This window comes from Ovis canadensis, chromosome 18 (assembly GCF_042477335.2).
Source record: "Ovis canadensis isolate MfBH-ARS-UI-01 breed Bighorn chromosome 18, ARS-UI_OviCan_v2, whole genome shotgun sequence".
Classification (NCBI taxonomy): Eukaryota; Metazoa; Chordata; class Mammalia; order Artiodactyla; family Bovidae; genus Ovis; species Ovis canadensis.
This window is the reverse complement of record NC_091262.1, coordinates 61293250-61315490: the sequence shown is the minus strand read 5'-3', so window position 1 is coordinate 61315490 and position 22241 is coordinate 61293250. Positions and strand designations below refer to the sequence as shown.

Genomic DNA, 22241 nt, shown 5'->3' with positions numbered 1-22241 from the left:
ACAGATTAACATCATCATGAAGAGCAAGCCTTCACACTTAAAATTCAGATCAGTGTACAGGATTCGTACTGGAGTTTAATTTACACTTTGAATAAGATAATGTCCTTAACAGAGGACACTCATGGAGAGGAAAGTTAGATAAATACATAACTGATTTAAAGCAATACAGTAGTTGAACAATATATAGAAAATAAGTACAGTAATACACGAATCTAGGTTAATCCAAAAAATTCCCTTGAAAATGAATTTTAAGCTTGATTGCAGATAGCTGGAGTGATAGTAAATCGTGTTGGTGGTGGAATTGAAGAGGTAGAATATTCCAGAGGTGAAGGACATTTTAAGCTAAAGATGGTTGGCAAATAGCCAGAAGATGAAACATTACGGAAGAAATGGAAGTGTATTAGTATTAAGCAGTTTTATAATGTCTACAGAAACAGGAAAGATATGAAAAGGCATATAATCTGAGTTTATATAAGCTAAGTCATGTAGGATGGACTGAAAGGAGGAAATGACTGGTGTTGAATGATCCTTTTAAGGAAGTTGTAGTATGGTCACCACCTAAATGAGGTAGTGATGTAGATAAAGTGGAAGGATTTAATTAATACTATTACTTGTGGACTCTTTCAGTGGAATGGATGGAGCTGAAGATAGGGAAGAGTTTAAGAGAATAAATACAAGGAAATCAAATACCATTTTTAAAAAATGCTATTTAACGTGGTTAAACTGAGGAAGTGACAAAGTGTTCTTGCAGATAATGGTAGGATGGAATTTCATGATAGGGAGGATAAAATATTTGGGTGCTGTCTTTGTCTAACTGAATTTCAGGGGGTGAGTCTCTGAGGTTAATAATTAATTTTTGTTGAATAACTGCTACACGTAAAACATTGTAATAGTTATAGAGCTATTTCAGATGGTTTTTGGTCTCAAAGGATGTATAGTCTGATAGGAGTGATGAGATAAAACAGTTTCTCCACCATGGGAAAAAACGGTAGAAAATGACAACTTCAGTTCCTAGCACACAGTAGATGGATGCTGAATAAAGGTTTGTTGAATGAATGAAAGGCATAGAGAGGCACATATAAATATAAGAGTTGAGAAGAAAATCTATATTTGGGAAAATTTTAAGAAAGGCTTTTACATGGAATATGACAACCCAGACCATAAGTGTCAGACAATATTTAGATAGATTTCAGGGAGAGGGTAGTTCCGGGTGGAAGTAACAGTGTCAGGAAATGGAAGACAGAAAGTTCAGAGTGCATAGAGAGCAGGGTGAAGTTGAAGCTTGAGAGAGGAAGCTACGAGAATAAAAAGTTGAGAAAGTAGGCTGGCAAAAAAAGCCTGGAGGGCCTTGAATGCTCTAAAGAATTTGGAGTTTATTCAGTAGGTAATATTTGGTGTTAGAAAGATACTGTATAGACAGTAAAATATTTGAACTGCTTGAGGATATATGGTTAGAGGTATACAGAGAAATTATATGAAAGATGGAAGAGAGGAAAGAAAGAAAAAGTTTCATCCGGGAACACTTTGCAAATAAGACTGTGAAGTTCCTGAAAAGAAAACAGGAATAGAATTAGGGATCAAAGGCATTCATAATACAAAGGTATAGATATGACCCTCCTTCAGTGCTAAGACTCTTGCCAGAAGGACTGATGCTTGAGCTTGTACATGTGGAATGGAATTTATTTACTAACACAGAAAAAATCCATTATATCATTAGCACTTAATTGTGCTATGCAATGTGAAATTCCTTATTGAATCTTTTCAGAGGTAGTAAGTAAGAAGAGTTAGGAGGTAATCCTGGCAAAAGTAGTCTATATTCACTGTCCATTTCTACATTTTTCATTCACATTTTAATTCACTGCCATTTGGATTTTTCTCTCATTACAGTAGAAACTGCTCTCATTAAAGTCATCATGGATTCTTTAATTGCCAATTCCAATGGCACTTAGCTCCAAACCATCTCCTCTGGGAAGCCTTCCCTAATCTCACAGACAGGGCAAGGTACCCTTTCACCTGTTCTGCCAAAGCATTCTGAGCCTACCTCTCTTATGGTACCTATGATACTATGTTGTAATTATTTACAGTTTCGTCATTCTTTCTGGATGTGATTTCCATGATAGAAACTGTATCTTATTCTGTATCCTCAGTACCTAGGATGGTGTTGTTTGAATTAATGATAAAAATAAATAATAATACCCTCTCTATTACCCATTTCAATTCTTTCATGAAGATATACTTTTAGAGAAATACTGAAACCTTCCAATATAATCAGCATAAATATCCTCTGAGAATACTACTGATACCTTCACTTGTACTATAAATTATGTGTATGATATTAAATAACTAATTTATTAACAGGGCTTAGATGTTTACATTTTACAGTTGAGTCCCTTGTCATCTATCCCTTACCCATTGCCACAGTACATTATCCATAATTCTTATGACTCTATCATGATTTCATTTGGTAAGGACATTTTAATTTTAGCTAAATATTTTAAAGTGTTTCCTATGGTCAGTATGTTCTAATTGGTGCTGGATATAAGAAGATATAATAAGAATTAATAAAAATTGTACACTGCATGAACAAACTCATTATTATTTCTAATTTCATCAGACACGGCTTTTTTTCTAAAAATGGAGTTCATGGTCAGTAAAGATGCTCAGTATTTTATTATTTTGTTTTACCACACCCTCAAACCATTAAAACATATTGGGAACGCATGTAAGAATTAAAGATATTAAAATTAAAAAAAAAATAAAAAAGAAAAAAAACATAATATGTGAAGACCATTCTTGTCTACATTTTTATAAATACAGACATGCACACAACCTTTTAAAATCCAATTTTGCAAATACTTTGGGATTCATCAGAATCGACACATGTGGCAGTTTGGATTTATCTTTGGTTCTTTCTCTTCCTTTTGCTCCTTTATTTTTGCCAAAGTGTTTCTCCTCATCAGTTACAAAGTCCACACTTTTCATTGTTTTTTGTTTGTTTCTGGTTAACACCTGCCTTTTCAGTCTTATACTTAACTATTATCACTTCTCCCATTATCTTGTTTGTCTATCATTTTGACCATTTTACTCCTGTAGAAGATCTTCTTTTGGCTGTCTTATGGTAGTAGTTTTTTGTTGTTTCATCACTAAGTCATGTCTGACTATATGAGACCCCATGGACTATTGGGTTGGCACTTCCTTCTCCAGGGGATCTTCCCAACACAGGGACTGAACCCATGTCTCCTGCTTAGCAGGTGGATTCTTTACCACCAGGGAAGCCTGCATCTTATGGTACGACCATGAATAAATAATATACTATACAGGTATCTATATATGCCATGAAGAGGTGTAGCACTATTATCTTTTAAGAAAATTTGTATCAAACTAGTATCTAATATTGGAGAAGGCAATGGCAACCCACTCCAGTACTCTTGCCTGGAAAATCCCATGGACGGAGAAGCCTGGTGGGCTGCAGTCCATGGGGTCGCTAAGAGTCGGACACGACTGAGCGACTTCACTTTCACTTTTCACTTTCATGCATTGGAGAAGGAAATGGCAACCCACTCCAGTGTACTTGCCTGGAGAATCCCAGGGACGGGGGAGCCTGGTGGGCTGCCATCTATGGGGTCGCACAGAGTCAAACACGACTGAAGTGACTTAGCAGCAGCAGCAGCAGCAGTATCTAATATAGTGTAAAGTCCAAGATAAACAAGGATTTGAGTCTAAGAGGTAAATTAAAGTATTCCAGTTGTCCATTCACTATTATTCTGAGTTTATAATTTCCATGAAAAAGCAATAAAAATTACGAATTCAAATAGCAGTCATAGTATATAATCAAGTGCTAACAAGTGGTAGAAACTAAGCTTCAATAAATGTCATATGAGGGTTGGTTGGAACCAGTAAATGTAGGCAGGGCTGAGGAGGAGAACAATGATGCCTTGATTTGATGTTACTTGTGATAAATGTCCCAACGCCCTAAATGTATCATTCATATATCCCATTAAAAAAACATATTTGGCAAACTAATTTTAATGTTATTGTTTACATGAAACATACTATATGATAAGGAATATGTGACTGCAGGAATCTGTAAATGTTTTGTTATTTTTTATTTTGATAAGAAATTTTCAATTTAATAATGCTGAAGATAGTTATTTTGAGTAGAATTGAGCACATGTTAATTTAAAAATCTTATATGTGTATATTTTAAATGAGTAGCTAAGTTTATATTCAAATTTAGCTTGTTATTCTTTTTCTTAACTTAATGAAAGATAATGAAAGGGGACTTCCCTGGCGGTCCAGTGGTTAAGACTCCGTGCTGCTAATGCAGGGGGCACAGGTTTGATTTCTGGTCCGGGAATTCTGCTCCCATATGCAGTGTGGCATGGCCAAAGGATAAATAAAAAAAGAAGAAAAGTCATTTGAATAATTACAACTTTGTTGGTAGATACTATCAAAGAAAGTTTATATATTCATATAAGCAGAATTTTTAAAAATGTAAACTTAATATTTAAAAGATACTCCCTTTGCTGCTTATAAACTCATCTGTATGAGGGTGGATAGCAGCTATAGAAGCTTTGCTTTTACTTTTAAAAAGCATTGGTGCATCTATGGATTTAAATACATTGAAAGCAATACAAGACTAGGCAAACAGACTGAAGGAAAAGCTAGGTCGAAATTAGCCTTTCAAATACATCTTCTCATCATTCCTAATGTAAACTTTTCTTCTAATTATTCTTTACTTCGGATAAAGTAAGAACAATGCATACATGACAAAGTTTCCTAACAAGTGAACCTCAGAGAAGATTTTCAGGAACTCAAATATCCTTTACGATGTACCACTTGTTAAAACAACATAATGAACAATAAGACATGTAAGCATAACTGGCTATATATTTAATGTACTTAATTTTAAAGATATCAGAATTAATATATTACATAAAGCCACTCATACTTAAAAAGGCATAATTGTTTGCCACAATCATTTGGATATACTTCTAAGATTATTTTAAGTTCAGGAAAGCAAGGTTTGGAATGTGAAGAGTTAAAAAACGCAGAGCAACAGTAACCCCATTTAGATAAGGGAATAGGGGGTGGAGCAAAGGAACAATACACTAAAGTGCTTTTCTTTCACAGATCTTGGTTCAAATTAAGGTTAAATTCCACAGGAGGATGTGTTTTCCCCATACGGAGTCTTAAAGGACGTGCCTTTGTTTCCAACTTCCCAGAGAAGATATATGTTAACACAAACAAAGCGTTTCATAATAAATTTAACTTTTATAGAGTGACTAATGCCCTGTGGAGATAAGGTAGACTCTCAGTCACCTGTGTTTAATCCAGGCTGAAGAAATTACGCCAAGGGCACACTGAGAAAACTCTATTCCTTTGGAGAGAATGGCAGTAACTTGGTAGGGAGCAGAAAGGGTCTTGATTTTAAAAGTCTCATTGGAATGACTCTTCCTTCCTCACTGTGAACACAGTTCAGCATTTATGTACTTTGGAAGGACAAAGAGGTGAGGTAAGCCTGCCAAAATTTGAACCTGGATTTCTGGGAACCTGTTAGTAGGTCAGCTGTTATAAATGTAAGAGAAGCTGCAAAGGAGCGGTGGGTCCTAGATATTTGGAAGTTGGACTACAACTTGCAGTTAGGTGACATAATGTTTAAAATGCCACAGAGGACCACTATCATTCAATCGAACCAGCCTTTGGTGAAGACCTGGGGAAGAGGTGGAACAACAAAGAAAGAAACAACTCTTTCTGTTAGAAATATTTATACTTAGCAGATAGAGGTTTTTCAAACATTAACTGGGGTCTTATTGACAATAATTTAGTAATCTACTTCTTCCTTCTAAGAAAGACAAACTATTTTTGTAAATAGTGCTTTTCTTTCATCTCCCACTTTCTTTCATCTGCACATTATTCTTTACTGACTAGATGCCTAATTCTTACATCCTTATTCTTGAAAACATCTCTGAATTTGTGTCTAGATAATTCCCTCATTGATATATCATCCCTTTCCCATGTGATTTCAATATTGACTTCAACTGAGGATGTAAAAATTAGTTCTATGGCATATAAAAAAATTCCATTTTTCAGAGAGACGTGTCAAATATCATATTGTATACATTTGTTTTTTTATATTTATGAATTCATCCTTGATGAGAGGTTTAGGAAATCTATATAAAATTTAAATAAAATGGAGTAACATTTTCCTCTAACACTAATCAAAAAAGGAGACATTCACATAGAAAAAATTTCATTTTAAGTTGCTTTATGAGAATCTTAGAAACATCTCTTTAGTTTATCAATCTGCAGGTCACTAATATAGATTCCAGACAAAGTTCTTATCATCATCTCTTATCATAGTTTCTTTACAGTGCTCAATTTCTTTCTTGTGCTCTAAATTAAATTTAAAAAATAAACTCTTTTAATCTTTGTATGTTAGCCAGTGACTAACAGAAGAAAAGATGTCTCGTTTTAGACTGTTGGACACGAGTAAAGAGATTTATCTTCTCAGGCTAAGTAACCAAATCCAAATTTCAGAAATCAATTAACTATTCAGAGAGGAATACCACAAGGGGGCAGGTGAATCCAAGCTAGGTCCTAGGTGAGAGGGTCTCAGTTTTAGGAATTCTGGTCAAAGGAGGGGGAAGGATGAAATGAAAACCAGAAACAACTCTAAAGAGAATATTTCTCCAGGAACTTCAGCATTGTGTCTGTGTCACCCAAGTAAAATTTTATTTAAAATACATCCAGATACATTTTCTTATTATATACCAAAAAATGAAAAAAGAAACCAAACCAATGTAGTCACACATTGCAAGTGCCTGCTGTATATACAAAGGCCAATAGCATGCTTTTATCAAGAAGAGAAAAGTTATACACAAACTGAGAAGAAATCCAAAATTTACTATAGAGCAATTAGGGTATTCTTTGAAAATAAATTACAACCAGAGAAAATCTATCAAATTATTAAAAAGATATGAAAAGAAACTTTTGCCTCAAGGTGATCTGAATGATCAACAATTTCATAAAAGAGGCATAAACTTTGAATAATAGAGTTTCTTTTCCCCACAGAAAAATTGAGATATTAATTTCAGACATTTTAGGAAAAATAAAAGCTGCTGCTTAAAAGAATTTGCTTTTTCATGAGAAACTAAACTTAGTCTACCAATAGGAAGCAAAATTAACAGAAAACTAGTTCTCCTAAACAAATATTTTTAAATTGACACTAGACATCTCCCATGAGAATGTCAATGACAATATCATCAGTCACCAACATATATACATATATATATGTACCTTATATGCATAGCCAGGATTAATTCTACTTGATAAAACTGGAACCTTTTACTAATAGTCTCCCTTTTATACATCACATTTAGTTATTTGCTGGGGGTAGATAGTGGATTATTTTTTTACAGATTAGTAAAATGAAATGCATAGATCACTGTAGCATAAAATATAATATATAGCATAAAAGAGTGTAATATATAACACAGTATAAAGCATATAAGATTTGTTTCATAACTGGTAGATTTATTTAGTTTCCGATAGCAATTACAATCTTTGAAGTGAGCTTTTAAGTAGCTTCTCTTATTTATGATAAAATTAACTTTATATTTAGGCCTTTACAGTAATTTTTTATAGTAACATGGTAGAAGTCACTTCTTCTATTACAAATCTATTGACTGATGAAGTCATCTCCTAATAGACTTTAGGGTAATCTAGGTGTTAGAACCTGGGGGGCCAAGTTGAGTAATCTTTCTGTTATGATTTATTTGGTTTTGTCCTACCATAGAACTTAACACTGGCCAAAATATTATTAAGCTTATTTTTAAAGCAAAGCTCTGAACTCAAATATAAATTTTTATGTCACCTTAACAGTCTATTTTTTTCTCAAATTCAGTCATTCTTCTCTTTGTGTGTATATGTGTATATACACATATACATAATACATGCTCATACACATAAACGCATAAACACACGTACATACATGATGCAATCTGTTGGTGATATTTTAGGTTATCCTTTCTTCTCTTTTCAGTCTGTCAATTAGCTTCCTCTTCCTTGCCTGTCTTCATCCTAAGTAATTGCAGGGTCCTCAGAGGTTTTGTCACCTGAAGGACATGGAAGCAGCTTCTGCAATACTTAAAAATAATAATGCTTTGATGTGTCAATGTAAGAAGTTGGGTGGCTTTTAAAAGCTGACCAGTCAGGGCTATTTGCACATAGTAGACATTCAATAAATATTTGTTGATTTGATTTATTCTAGGGTAAAGACTGGGTTACAACTCTTTTTTTTCTTCGCTGATATGCTATGATTTACCATGTGTACAAATGAGTTTATGAGTAAACATTAATGGTCATGGTCATTGAAGATGTTTTAGAGGGAAAAAATTCTAGATCTGCAGGAGTTAGGAATAGCAATGATGGGAGTATGTTTAATAAAATACTCCAAGTAGTTATAGAAGAGATGATAGACACCATAACATAGGTTCTAACTGAACTGCATTCTGACAAATTATTTGCAAACAAAGTAGCTACTTCATCATTTTTGAATCAATCACATGTTGAGGGTTTAAATTTTTGACTCCACACAATAAAGCAAAGGACCTTTCCATTAAAAAAAATTAGGGATAGTATTTTGGTGATGAAAATTCAAGCATATTAAAGCTATGTAATATTTTCTTTGGTATATTCTCCTTTGTGAGACTCACAAAAGTGTATATGCATGTTTTATTGACAACTGAGAGGTTGTAGAATAAAAAATGAGAATATTTCTCAAATTTCAAGTAACTTTTAAAGAGTTAAACTCTCTACTCCTATCCTTCAAAAGAGCATAATTGATTTCTTTCTCTTGTCACTAACAGCAAAAACTGTTTCTGAGCTTACAACGTGTTAATTTTGGCTCAAGGCAAACGTACAACAGCAAGGTTTATGATAAAATCTGTCAAAACATTAACCATGATGGCACAAGCTTCAGCTCTTGCCAGAAACAGGGAAGCAGAAGTTTAGGAATGGACACACGGTTGTACATCTAGCTCTGAAAATGCCTGCTTGTGTCACATTATGAAACTTATTCAATTCCTTTTTTCTCATTTCTAATGTGAAAGTTCTATAAGGTGATTATCTGTTTTAATTAACTGGTTTCAAAGAGATGGGAGATCCTAGGATTAAAGATATAAATCTAAGTAAAAAATTACTAGCTAACAGGACTTCAGATGTTCAAGACAAAAGCCAAGATTCTATAGCATTTTCACTTCTTGTCTGATGAGTTTCATGAAAATTAAGTCTTAACATAAGTAGTGTCTTACCCTTTTTGCTATTTTAAGACAAAGATGATTCATTTGGCTATGTACCAGCATTTGAGCACTATAAATTCTTAGTTTTCAACATGGTAGACAATGTTGGTAGTTTGGGTTTACTATTCCTTGGTGAGGAAAGAAGCTGTATTTCCTAGAAAATGATGAACAAAATACTGTTATCAAAAGTGAGCCTCTCTGCTGACAGCCAATTATAACCAAGACAGTTAACTTTTCGTGTGAGGTATATACAAGAAACAATTTTAGAGAAGGGCATACTGTCTTGAAAAATGTAACTTGATTAGACACAGCTAGCAAAGATTTATGAAAGTCTTCTTTAGGGAACTCAAAGGTTTTCCTAGTGTTAACGTCATGGTCATACACGTAGTATGCAGTGAATATTCTATGCTTAAGCATTTCCAAAAGCCTTTGATATAATTAACTTATTTATTGAAGAAAGGTAGGTATTTTTTAGCTTTAGGATCTTCACTCAACAAGGTTCATGATCAAAATTGGTGGAGACTAGAGATAAAATTAGTAACTAAATATAAATTTCTGAAGCTCTAGCTTGGTGGGTAATGTTCATACACAATTTAGTTTTGCTCTCAAAACTGTATCTTAGAATAGGGCTTAGATATTGAATGGATAATAAAGAGCCAGAAAATAAAATCTCAGGAAAACTTAACAAAATACTTGGAATTCAGAAGACTTCAGTTACTTTTAGGAAATAAGGAATTATTGAATTTGAAATCATGATTTAAGTAGCTTGAAGCAGTATCAGGAAGCATCTAAGAATGCCCTGGTTTATATACTGTTTGCCTTCTCCTTCTTTTTGCATTCTAACATACTTGGTTCCAGAAAACAACTTAGTTATTACTGTTCAAAAAAGATTTAAATGACCTCGCTTGTGGTCTGGAAATTTTGTGTAAATATCGCAAGACAACAAAACCCCATCTTCAATTTCTCATGGAGTGAAGTTTCAAATTTTGGATTGTATGGGACCAAAATTGAAGGATAATGCAAGAAATTCTGAATAAAAAACAAATCTAACCAAATAAACAAACAAATACCCCTTCCACCCTGAAAACTCTTCACTTTAAATCGATTATGATTAAAAGTTAAAATCTTCAGGTAAACCCGATGCTCACCTGGTAATGGGCTAGGTGCTAATTTGACATAACAGTATATTTTATCAGCACTATTTTTTAAAAAGGTGCTCAAATCTTAATCTTCCATTGCATGTATTTTTTGAAAGACAGATTACATAGATGTTTATAAAAAAACATAGTTTGAAAATTTAGCCTTCATTATCAACAAAAATGATTAAGTATTTACCTCTGCAAAGAAATATAAGACTGAATTTTTGACCTCCAGAAGCTATATGTTAATGGTAGATAGTATAGGGATAATGAAACAAGAGGAAACTTATTAACTGCCCTAATAGAGACGAAGGAAGACCTATAAATCATACAGAAAAGAGATTGACTTCTACTTGGTGGTGGGGTAGAAGCGGGGAATTAGGGAAAGCTTCATGTTAGGGGTTGGTAAAAAAGTGTTCTTGAAAGATAAATTAGGTTAAACTTGTGAAGGTGATTTTGACTGGCTAGAGGACTAAAAATGGCAAATGAATTAAATAATAAAAATAGAGAGTAGGAACTAGAATGGAGAGGAGCACAGGGTCTAAGGTATTAGTATGAATGAGTCACTTTCATTAGTTTTCTTGCTATCCAAAGAAAAACAAAATAACATATCAAAACTTCAAAGTATGATTTGGGCAATTACTTCTTTTAGAAAATCCAAAAATGGGTCCAGAAAACTTTCCTAAAACCTAAAAAAATAAAAAATAAAAAGCACACACATGCACACTTCATTCTTTGATTCTAGAAATGATAAAACCACTGTTTGTCTTATTGCAACTTAAAGACAATAATATCTGTAATATTTAGACTTACAGTACACAGGGTAGCTATAATTCTTGAAAAAGTTGTTACAATTTTTATAAAAGAAGAAATAAGTAATTATATGATATGCTTGAGGTCTTCATCGAAAGGAAACTTCTGATTTCAAAAGATTGTCTTCACTTCTATTTCACAAACAAGGTAACATATTCATGTTCATCTGTCATTAAATAAAAGCATGTAATTACTCTTTGTAGTGTGACCACAACTTAAGAAAATAAGATGCAAAAAGCAAATCTAATTTTGTAGAGTGGGAAGACTATGATGTAAGACATTACTAATTAGTGTGCATACACATTCAAGTAGGGTAATTCTTCAAAGCAATAACACTGAGACATTTTTGTAAAATTATTATATTGCTGTTCAAACTCTATTTGAATTTTCTTCTCCAGAATTATCTTCAGAACTTGTTTTTAAGTTGCAAAAAAAATTCAGTCACCTGGCTTTTGTTTCAAAAAAGTATGTTTAGAAGCAAAATGAAGCCTAGAGATTTAAGATCAAACCTGTCTTTAAGAAGCCAATGTGTACATAATCTATATAGTTTGAGAAACATTCTTTGTGACATTACAGGAGGATATCCCTAAGCAACAAAAACTGTTGGCATGGAAGAAAAGTCCACATGAGACAAAGTCTATTTGACTGCTGCTTTTGGCAGCTCTTACCTTTGCAAATATTATGTAATTTTGGTTTCTCAATTTTATGTAAAGTTTCTAAGTTTTAAAATAAACATGTTTGGGAATGCATGTACACCCGTGGTGGATTCATGTCAATGTATGGCAAAACCAATACAGTATTGTTAAGTAAAATAAAGTAAAAATAAAAATAAAAAAAAAAATAAGCATACATTTTGAAACTTCCATTTTTTTTCTTTTAAATAAAAAGCCACTTCTTAATTTAAGCTTTCTTAGGTGTTACCTTGGTTTATTTTTATTTTTTCATATATATCATAAAGGCTACTTTTGGGTGGGGTTCAGTTGGAATAGACAGGCAGCAGCATCTTACTTTCCTAAAGACATAGCCTATGGTTTTATTTATAATGCCAGAAATGTTGACTGCTGCTGTTTTCTAAGTCTTACCTTACATGGAACCAGTGTTAAAAGTTCGTTAGCTAGAGCTTAACAACACAATGGCTGAAGGAATGGAGTTACCACACAAGTGTTTAAATTCCATGCTGGATCCCTAGCTACAACAGAGAAGAAAGTTCAAACAACAAAAACAGAGCTGCAAGGTCTGAACTTGTGTGTCACGGATACCTCTTACTCATCACCAGGCAGCTCTTATTCAGGGCAACCAAGCCCTCCCAAGCAACATGGTTAATTGAATAAGGATTCTGAACCTTTTGGCTGCAGATAAACCAAAGTGGCACATGGCTCATAACTCAAACATTTCATTTTTAGGCAGCTGTTAGTTTTCTTGCCCAGGCTAATTTGGATTATTCAATCATTTTCTTTTCTTTAATGAAAAACTGCTTGTAGTTACTGGTGGGGACAAAGAGATGCAATTATGGATCTTGGAAGGTAAATTTATTACCTACTCATTTTAATCATGTATACAAGTGATACTAAATTCAGAACATTTTATTAGTAGTATAATTATACCTCTGTGTGTGTGTGTGTGTTTGTGTGTGTGTGTGTATAAATTTAATAACATTCAGCCCTGGCTACTGTTTCCTACTACAAAGGACCTGGAACCTCCCATAGTGAACAAGTAAAAATATTGTACAGAAAATGAGAAACATCTTAAATGCATCGTTACATTGGCAAGTAGGTGAGGAATACAGAGAGTAAATCTAAGTACAACCGGGAACCCTTAATGGTATGTGAAGCATGAAGGGCAAGGTTTTTACCTTGAGAGCATTTGACTTATGATCGAGGTGAGGTTGAGCTCTGGTTTTCCATGGCCTCCTAATGGAGCAGGGGACAAAGTCCAGGGCCCACACACGAAGAGAAATCTTAAGCTCAGACTATGAATGGAAGATAGAAAAAAATATCCCTTATAAATTTTATAAACACAAGCTAGCCTTCTTATCAATTATCATCCCAAATTGTTATTTAAGCAGCCCAATAAAATTCAAATTAAGGTCTTAAAGTATGCTAAGGCCTATACTTATTCCCAGGCAGAAGCAAATGCAAAGCCTCTATGAAGGAATCTAGCTTCAATTAAGGCCTGAAAACTCCCATAGGAACTAATTTTAAGACATATAAGCTCATATTCACGAATCAGTAAACATCAAAAGAAAAGAGGCAAGTTAAATGTAGCTAGCAGAAATATCAAAATTGGAGCAATAAATATTTGAGACTGTAAAATAGTCAGAAGTATAGAATTGTTGTTCTTGTTTAGTTGCTAAGTTGTGTCTGAGCCTTTTGTGATCACGTGGACTGCAGTTGTCCAGGCTCCTTTGTCCATGCAGTTCTCCAGGCAAGAATCCTGGAGTGGGTTGCCATTTCCTTCTTCAGAGGATTCTCCCAACCCAGGGACTGAACCCATGTCTCTTCCATTGGCAGGTGGATTCTTTACCACTGACCCACCAGGGAAGCCCTAAGTATAGAATAAGCATGTTTAAAATGTACAAGAAAATTAAAAAGGGGTTGAAAATATGAGACAGAAACAAGAGACCACAAGAATGGTCAAACAGACTTGGGGATGAACAAAATATAACTTCCTGAAATGAAAAATAACAAAAATTAAAAATACACTGGAATTCTGCTTCCAGACAGAACAGTCATTTGTGGCAGATCAGTGCTTTGCAGGAACAACTAGTAAAGCTGGATGAAATGGAAAACATATTTGTTTAAAAGTATCAGAAGGGCTGAAACAAAGATAGCTAGAGGAACCAAGACTCCAGAGGTGAGAGCTGAGAGGCAAACTAACAGCCTGCAGCTGCTCTTCCCCTGGAAGCATTTGCTGGCGCTGGGTTTGTCCTGGCAGGAGGCTGCTGTTAGAGACAAGAAACTAGCAGAACTTTGGGCAACCTTTCAGGGTTGGAGCAAGAGACCTAGAAAACCAAAGGGGCCTGAGACACATGCCTTGTTGTTAAGTTGCGAAGTTGGGCCTGATTCTCTGCAGCCCCATGGACAACAGCACGCCAGGCTTCCCTGTCCTTCCCTGTCTGCGGGAGCTTGCTCAAACTATGTCCCTTGAGTTGGTGATGCTATCCAACTGTCTCATTTTCTGTTGCACCATTCTCCTCCTGCCCTCAATCCTTCCCAGCATCAGGGACTTTTCTAATAAGTTTGCTCTTTGCATTAGGTGGCCAAAGTATTGGAGTGTTATGCCTAGTTTCCCCTTCAAAGTATTTGGTAAATTCTGGGCTCTCCTAGGTGGAAGATTAAGAAAGCTCATATAAGAATATCTAAAAGACTCAAGTGAAGATATTACTTTCACCACTGAAAGCCTAGTAAGCTACCCCATAGGAAAAGAGGCAAACCAGAGAAAACTGAGCCTTATTCAAACTGCAACTCAGCTTCAACTCAGCATACCTGACTGGATTAAGGTGGACGTCCACTCAATCTTTCCAAAAGAGGAAAGATGAAGCTCTCTCTAGTGGAAAGCAAAAGTACCCGGCAGGCTCAGGATGTCTTCTATTAAGTCAACAATTAATAGGCATGCCAAGAGAGGACCATGCATCTAGACACCCAGAAACAAAACAGATATTAAGGACCCACGGGTGTTTCAGATATTGGAGTTAATAGGTATGGACTTTTAATTACTAACTTATAGAAACTAAGTTACTATAGTTTCTTATAGTTATAAGCAAAGGGGAGACAATATATTTAGAAAGATGAGTATTTCACCAGAGAATTGAAATGCACCAAAAACACCAAGAGGAAGACTGTAAATTAAAAAACACAAAATCTGAAATTAAGAATTGAATAGATGGCTTTAACAGCAGGAAACAGGATTAGTGAAATAAAAGAGGTAATTTTGAAAATTTAAAACTAATGCACATAAAAAAAAAGGAAAACACAGAAGAGATATGTGGGAACTGAAAATATGTATCTAGTTGGAGTCACAAAAGGAAGGAGAAAAAGATACTAAGCAAAGATTTCCTAAAATTGACAACAGATATGAAGTCAGAGATTTAATAGGTCTACAAACTCAAGCAAAGAACATAAAAACAAAAAAACAAAAAAACCCTGCCAAACAAAATAAAACACCCTCCCCGCAAAACCCAACAACGAGAAAGATCTAAAAAACAATCAGAGAAAATAGACATTTTACTTTCAGAAGAACATTAAGACTGGATGGTTGATTTCTCAACAGGGGTGAGGGAAGCTAGACATTAAGAGGATGACATTTTAGAAAGAGTTATAGGAGGACTTATACTTCTGGTCATGATGGAATAACAGGGATCATGTTTACCTTCTCCACCTTAAAAAAAAAGCAAATGACCAAACAACCAACTAACCAACCAACCACCCAACCAAACAAAAAACAAAAGAAAAATCCCCCAAACAAACCAAAACCTCCAAACAAAACAAAAAGACCCACCAAAAGGAAAACAACAACAAAAACAGGTGGAAATACATGAATCAATGTCTTTGTACTTGGGACAACAGGCAAACAGGACAGTGATCCCAGAGAAAAGGGGAAGAAATGGAGCGCTAAGATGATTCCAGCGCATCACATGGTGAGTTTACAGAGCAGAGTGCAGGAGGAGGGCCAAAACAGAGTCTGGGAGCTTCCCTGAATTGAGAGCACAGAGTTGAGAACTGGGGGAGGTCAAGGTGGTTAGGATTTGCAGTCAGGGTACTAGAGAGCGTAGATTCTGGAACAAAAATTGCTGTACAGAAAGAGAGTGAGAGCAAGTGGGCTCAGAAGAGCTACAGAACATTCCTTGAGTCTTACTCTGAGTATGGACCAGCAGACCTGTGTAAGTAAACTACCAAGGCTAAGGTTAGAGCTTTAGAGAGGTGCAGGAAGAACAATGACCAAAACTCACACATAGGTGTGACTAGTCAGAGCAGAGCCAACTCATACTGCACAGGGTATCAGGTATTCAGAAGGGGATTGCCTAAGCTGAGGGGGAGAATGAGCCCTAGACTTAAGGTTCTCTGGTCCTACCTACTGAAGCTTAAAACCTACTAGCAAGGATCAAAACTGTTTCCAAACAATGTAACTGCATCCCTGAACACGCTTCAAAATTTTTAATGAAAAACAAAAATATCTAACACCCAACAAGATAAAATTTACAATGACTTGCGTCCAAAACAAGTTATCAAGCATACAAAGCAGAAAAATACAACTCATGATTGTACAGCACAGGGAAATAGCTATTATTTTGTGTTAACTTTAAATGGAATATAACCTATAAAATATTGAACCACGATGATGTGCACCTGAAACTAATATAATATTGTAACTCAACTATCAGTTCAGTTTAGTTGCTCAGTCGTGTCCGACTCTTTGCGACCCCAGGGACTGCAGCACACCAGGCTTCCCTGTCTATCACCAACTTCCAGAATTTGCTCAAACTCCATGTCCATTGCGTCAGTGATGCCATCCAACCATTTCATCCTCTGTCGTCCCCTTCTCCTCCTGCCTTCAATCTTTCCCAGCATTAGGGTCTTTTCTAATGAGTCAGTTCTTCATATCAGGTGGCCCAAGTATTGGAGTTTCAGCTCTAGCATCAGTCCTTCCAATGACTATTCAGGACTGATTTCCTTTAGGATGGACTGGTTGGATCTCCTTGCAGTCCAAGGGACTCTTAAGAGTCTTCTCCAACCCCACAGTTCAAAAACATTAATTCTTTGGCTCTCAGTCTTATTTATGGTTCAACTCTCACATCCATACATGACTACTAGAAAAACCATAGCTTTGACTAGTCCGTCCTTTTTTGGCAAAGTAATGTCTCTGCTTTTTAATATGCTGTTTAGGTTTGTCATATATTTTCTTCCAAGGAGCAAGCATCCTTTAATTTCATGGCTACAGTTACCATCTGCAGTGATATTGGAACCCAAGAAAATAAAGTCTCTCACTGTTTCCATTGTTTCCCTGTCTATTTGCCATGAAGTGATGGGACCAGATGCCATGATCTTAGTTTTCTGAATGTTAAGTTTTAAGTCAACTTTTTCACTTTCCTCTTTCACTTTCATCAAGAGGCTCTTTGTTTTTCTTCACTTTCTGCCATGAGGGTGGTGTCATCTGCATATCTGAAGGTATTGATATTTCTTCTGCCAATCTTGATTGTAGCTTGTGCTTCATCCAGCCCGGCATTTCGCATAATGTACTCTGCATGTAAGTTAAGTAAGCATGGTGACAATATATAGCCTTGATGTACACCTTTCCTGATTTGGAACCAATCCGTTGTTCCATGTCCAGTTCTAACTGTTGCTTCTTGACCTGCATACAGACTTCTCAGGAGGTAGGTAAGCTGGTCTGGTATTCCCATCTCTTTCAGAATTTTCCACAGTGTGCTGTGATCCACATGGTCAAAGGCTTTGGTGTAGTCAAGAAAACAGAAATGTATGTTTTATTGGAACTCTCTTGCTTTTTTGATGATCCAATGGATGTTGGCAATTTGATCTCTGGTTCCTCGCCTTTTCTAAATCCAGCTTGAACATCTGGAAGTTCATGGTTCACATACTGTTGAAGCCTGGCTTGTATCAGGCTTCAACTATAAAGTATCAAATATACTTCAACTATACTTCAATTAAAAAAAAACAACTTATGATAAGGAAATCAATAGAAACAGACTTGGAAATAGGATAATAGAATTAACAGACAAGCACAGTATTCCAGAAAATAGTGTGAAGCATGAAAAAATTAAGGAGATTGGAAAGACATTAAAAAGACCCCAATTTAAAATTTTAGAGATGAGAAGTATATTTGTGAAGTAAAAGGCTCTAGGTGGAATTAAGAAGAGTATATTAGATACTGCAAAAGAAAATGTCGGTAACTTTAAAGACAAAATAATAGAAAGTATTCAAAATAAAACACCCAGAGGAAAAAGAAACACTCCTCTGCCACTGGCAAAATGAACAAAGAATGAATAAGCCGTACCTAGGACAACCTCAAGTGGCCTAATATATTAAGTAGCAGTTCTAGAGAGGGAGGAAAGAGTTTGAGGACAAATGGTATTGGGGAAAAAAGCCAAAATTTAAAAAAATTGATGAAGATTATAAACTTATAGTCCAAGAAGTTCAACAAATAAGCACAGGAACATGCAAAAATCTGTAACACATCACAATCAAATTGGCTAGAACAAGTAATGAAGGTAAAATCCTTAAAGCAGCCAGAGGCCATATGTACAGAGAACAAAAATTAAAATGACAGTAGCCAGACAGTAGAATAACATCTTGAAAATATTTTTCCAAAAGGTTAATCTAGAATTCTATAGCCAGAAAAAAACCTTTCTTCCCCCAACGAAATGAAGGCAAAAAAAGGACACAGGCATTTTCAAACATACAAAAGCTGAAAGAACTCATTATTTACAGCCCAGCATTGTATAAAAGATACATATGTCAGGAAGGAAGAAAATGGTAGCAGGTGGAAACTTGGATCTACATAAAGAAGAGTACTAGAAATGTAAATATGTGGGTAAATATAAAATAATGTTGTTCTTACTTTTTGAATCACTTTAAAAGCAGTTAATTATTCAAAGCAAAAACAATAATTAAATTATTATTGTATACCTATGTAAAAGTAAAGTGCATGACAACAATATCACAAAGGTCATACATGGTGAGACAATTTTTTTAAACAGCAACCTGAGTATTTAGATATTATCAGTCTATAGAAACTTTACCCCAACAATTCCTACTGCCTAACCCACCCTAGTCCTCTTGTAGCCATGTACCTTAAACTTTAAATTCTAAAGTTTAGAATGTAACACACTACAGGTGATAGTGTGTTACATAATCTGTTTATGTTTACCTTATCTTGATTGAATAACCAAACACAACAGAAGCAATGTTCTTAGATTTTAGCTCTTGGTTACAGCAAAATTCCGCATACAAATTTCAAAATTAATAGAGGTGCTTTGTAATAGATTCGAATCATTTTTTTATTAAGAGAATTTGATTGCCTGTCTTAGGTTCTTTCTAACCAAAATACAATTTCTCTTTAATATTTTACTAGTGCTAGTAGTAAAGTACCTAATAAATTTGTCCTTAATGACTTTTATCTTTATTAAACTTGTAAGACAGTCAGATACAGTTTGACAGTGAACTTAATCTGTTTCCTTACTGTAGTGTATTTTATAGGCATATTCAGTACAGTGCCTTCAGGACTGAACACTTATAAAAGCTTGATTAAATGTATAAATAACTGTATTGAAATGTATAAAATTTGCAGTAGAGAGCTTAAATGACTGAAAAGTAAATATATATTTCAGATTTTGGAGTTTGTGCATTAAAACACACCTTTCTTAATAATGTGACCGTCAGGAAACTGGTCACATCCAAAGTACCAGCATTCTCCAAAACTATGTTGAGAAAACAGTAACATTAAAAATAAGTATATTAAGATTTCTCCAAAAAAGTTATCAATAGTACACAATATTTTAATGAGTCTTAAAAATACACATTTATCACTGTCCAATTCTATTTATGAAATCATACATTAAAAATAACTTCAACCTTTATCAATTTAACTTAAAGTATATAATAAAAAAGAAAAGAAAACCTTTTCAAAGAAGGTTATTCTAGTAAAAGGATCACAAAAAATCTAGTAACCTGAGATGCTATTCTGGAACGTATGCTACTAGTTCAAATGTGCAAGCTCCAACTTAACGAATGTTTAAAATATTTGAGTTTTTAAAACAGTGCCAAAATAAACCACATCTTTTCTAGAGATGACATATTTAGCTGAGCTCAAGCAATATAAATCTTTCAGCCATTTCATGTATTTGTTTAAAAGCCTCAGAAACCACGTGCATTTGAAATAAAACGAACAAAATGCTGAAGTCACTGGAGCCTAACAATTGACTTATAAATCAATTTTTTAGAAAGGCAAATGCATTTATGTGTGTATGTGTCTCTGTATTTATATATCTACATATCTCTCTCGATATCACTAGATAGATGGCATGGCTGTAAAGAGTAGTTATCAACACAATAACTGTCTTGCGAAAAATTTGGGTTCCATACAAACCATATGTGAGAAGACAAATGTATAGGACATAGCTAGTTTATCATTATAATGCCTCACTTGTCAAGAGTATTTAAAGACAGAAACTTCACTAATTATATTTAAAAATATACTATCTATAAAATGGCTTTCTATGCAATGCTAATCAATATTAAAACTACATTTTTGTCCAATAAACTAATTCTATTGGTAAGTGATCTGATGAGAAGATTTATCCGTTTATTTGAATAAGGACATCTACAAAGAATCAAGTTTCTCACTGAAAAAGAAAGATATTTTAAATAATTTTAACACAATGGTTAAACATAATATAGAAGTAGAATGAAAGTTTCTCCCATATTATTAACTAATAACTTTGCTTTATACTTTGCTTATAACTTGCCTATAACTGGTTGTATCTTTAACAGATGCTCCAGGAGGTACAGTGAGCCTTTAAGTTTAGACTGTCATTTGCTAGAAATATATTGTCAGGTTCTAACATCAAGCCAAATTAAAGAGTACAGAAGAACTCTGCTTATTTTTAATCAATAACGAATTGTCACAACATTCCTAATTAGTGAAAGTAAGGCTAAGGTTGCTACTGAAACACTATAGAGAGGTAGTAATAACGTGATGCTGTTCACATATGTAGCTCACATTACCGTACTTAATTGAAAGATATGTGCAGAAAATTCATACATATATGCATAAAAGAAATGGCACAATAATAAAAGAAATTGTAACAGTTAGAATCTTTGATCTTTAATTTTTGTAAATGAAAGTTTTGGAGACCTGTGGTTGCATGGAGTTGAGTCATAAGACCTCAGCTGTAAGTCCCAGCCAGTTCTTGCCAAATTCCTAGCTCCATCGAGTGTGTTTCCTCATTCACAAAATGTATTACTAATACTACTACTAATGGTAATACTAAAACTACTAGCATCATTATCATTATTACATGGTTGACATACATATTGGTAATATATTACTGTCTATAGAATCACATAAAAATGCAGATGAGAAAGGGCTTTGCAAATCAAGTGTTACACGTTTGTGTCATCTTTTCTGCTTTTCCTCTGAACTACTCATTTTTAACAAGGAAAAGTAAATTATCATTTCACTGTAGGAATTAGACTTGATGTTTAAAGTAAACTCAAAGCAACCCCTTTTCTGAAGTGTGGAACACTTCAGAAGTTGCATTATTATTGAATATATAGAGAACTGATCTTCAGCAGGCAAGATTATTCCTTCATATCCCCTTGCCCTGTCCAAAAAAAAAAGTACTACTTGACGTATCTGTAATTTTGTAGACAATTCATTTTCAAGAGGATGTGGTAATCTGGGGTAGATTACCTACACTAAGCAATAGAAGATGCTAGAACTATTTTGTAAATTTAATGTCAAGGTATCAAATTCTTTAAAGGTTCTGTATATTGATTGTAGGAATTAGTTGTGCTAATCTGATTGGTTAGTGATAGAAAGAGATGCTTGGAAATTGTAAAACGCCTTTTTTCTACACTTTGTGTTTTACAAAACCTCAAGGAAAATAACTCAATAAAGTTTTGTCTGTTATTCAGGAATACATTGAAAATTCAAGTTGGACTATTTTGTGATGAGAATTGTTTTTCTTCACTTACCTGCATGACTTGAAAGGGGCTGTTCCTTCACATAGGGAGCTGTTACATGTTTCAGTTAGAGCTAGTAGAGAAAACTACATGCATGACGAAACTATTCTAAATTTCTATAGTTAGATCAACGCGGTTTAGAGAGGCTATAATTCTCTTTAGGACTGTAGAATAAATCCAGTTAATTTTGAACCCCTATTCTTCCTTATTTTTCACATAGTTTAAGCAAAATTAAAAGCAGGCAACATGAGTAAATTCTAAATTTGAATCAATGGGATGATTCTGTCAGT

At 34.4% G+C, this 22241-nt stretch overlaps 1 protein-coding gene across 1 annotated transcript in view; it reads right to left on the bottom strand.

Annotated features, from left to right (window-relative positions):
• Window positions 1–22241, bottom strand: part of MIPOL1 (mirror-image polydactyly 1) — a 327488-nt gene that overhangs the window by 5164 nt on the left and 300083 nt on the right. Inside the window, exons 12-16 of the mRNA XM_069558753.1 lie at window positions 13107–13223; window positions 11255–11420; window positions 9315–9456; window positions 7994–8147; window positions 3576–4359 (exon numbers count right to left, since the gene is read on the bottom strand). Coding sequence (XP_069414854.1) covers window positions 11417–11420; window positions 13107–13223 — 121 coding nt within the window. The 3' untranslated portion in view covers window positions 3576–4359; window positions 7994–8147; window positions 9315–9456; window positions 11255–11416. The remainder of the gene's footprint in view (window positions 1–3575; window positions 4360–7993; window positions 8148–9314; window positions 9457–11254; window positions 11421–13106; window positions 13224–22241) is intronic.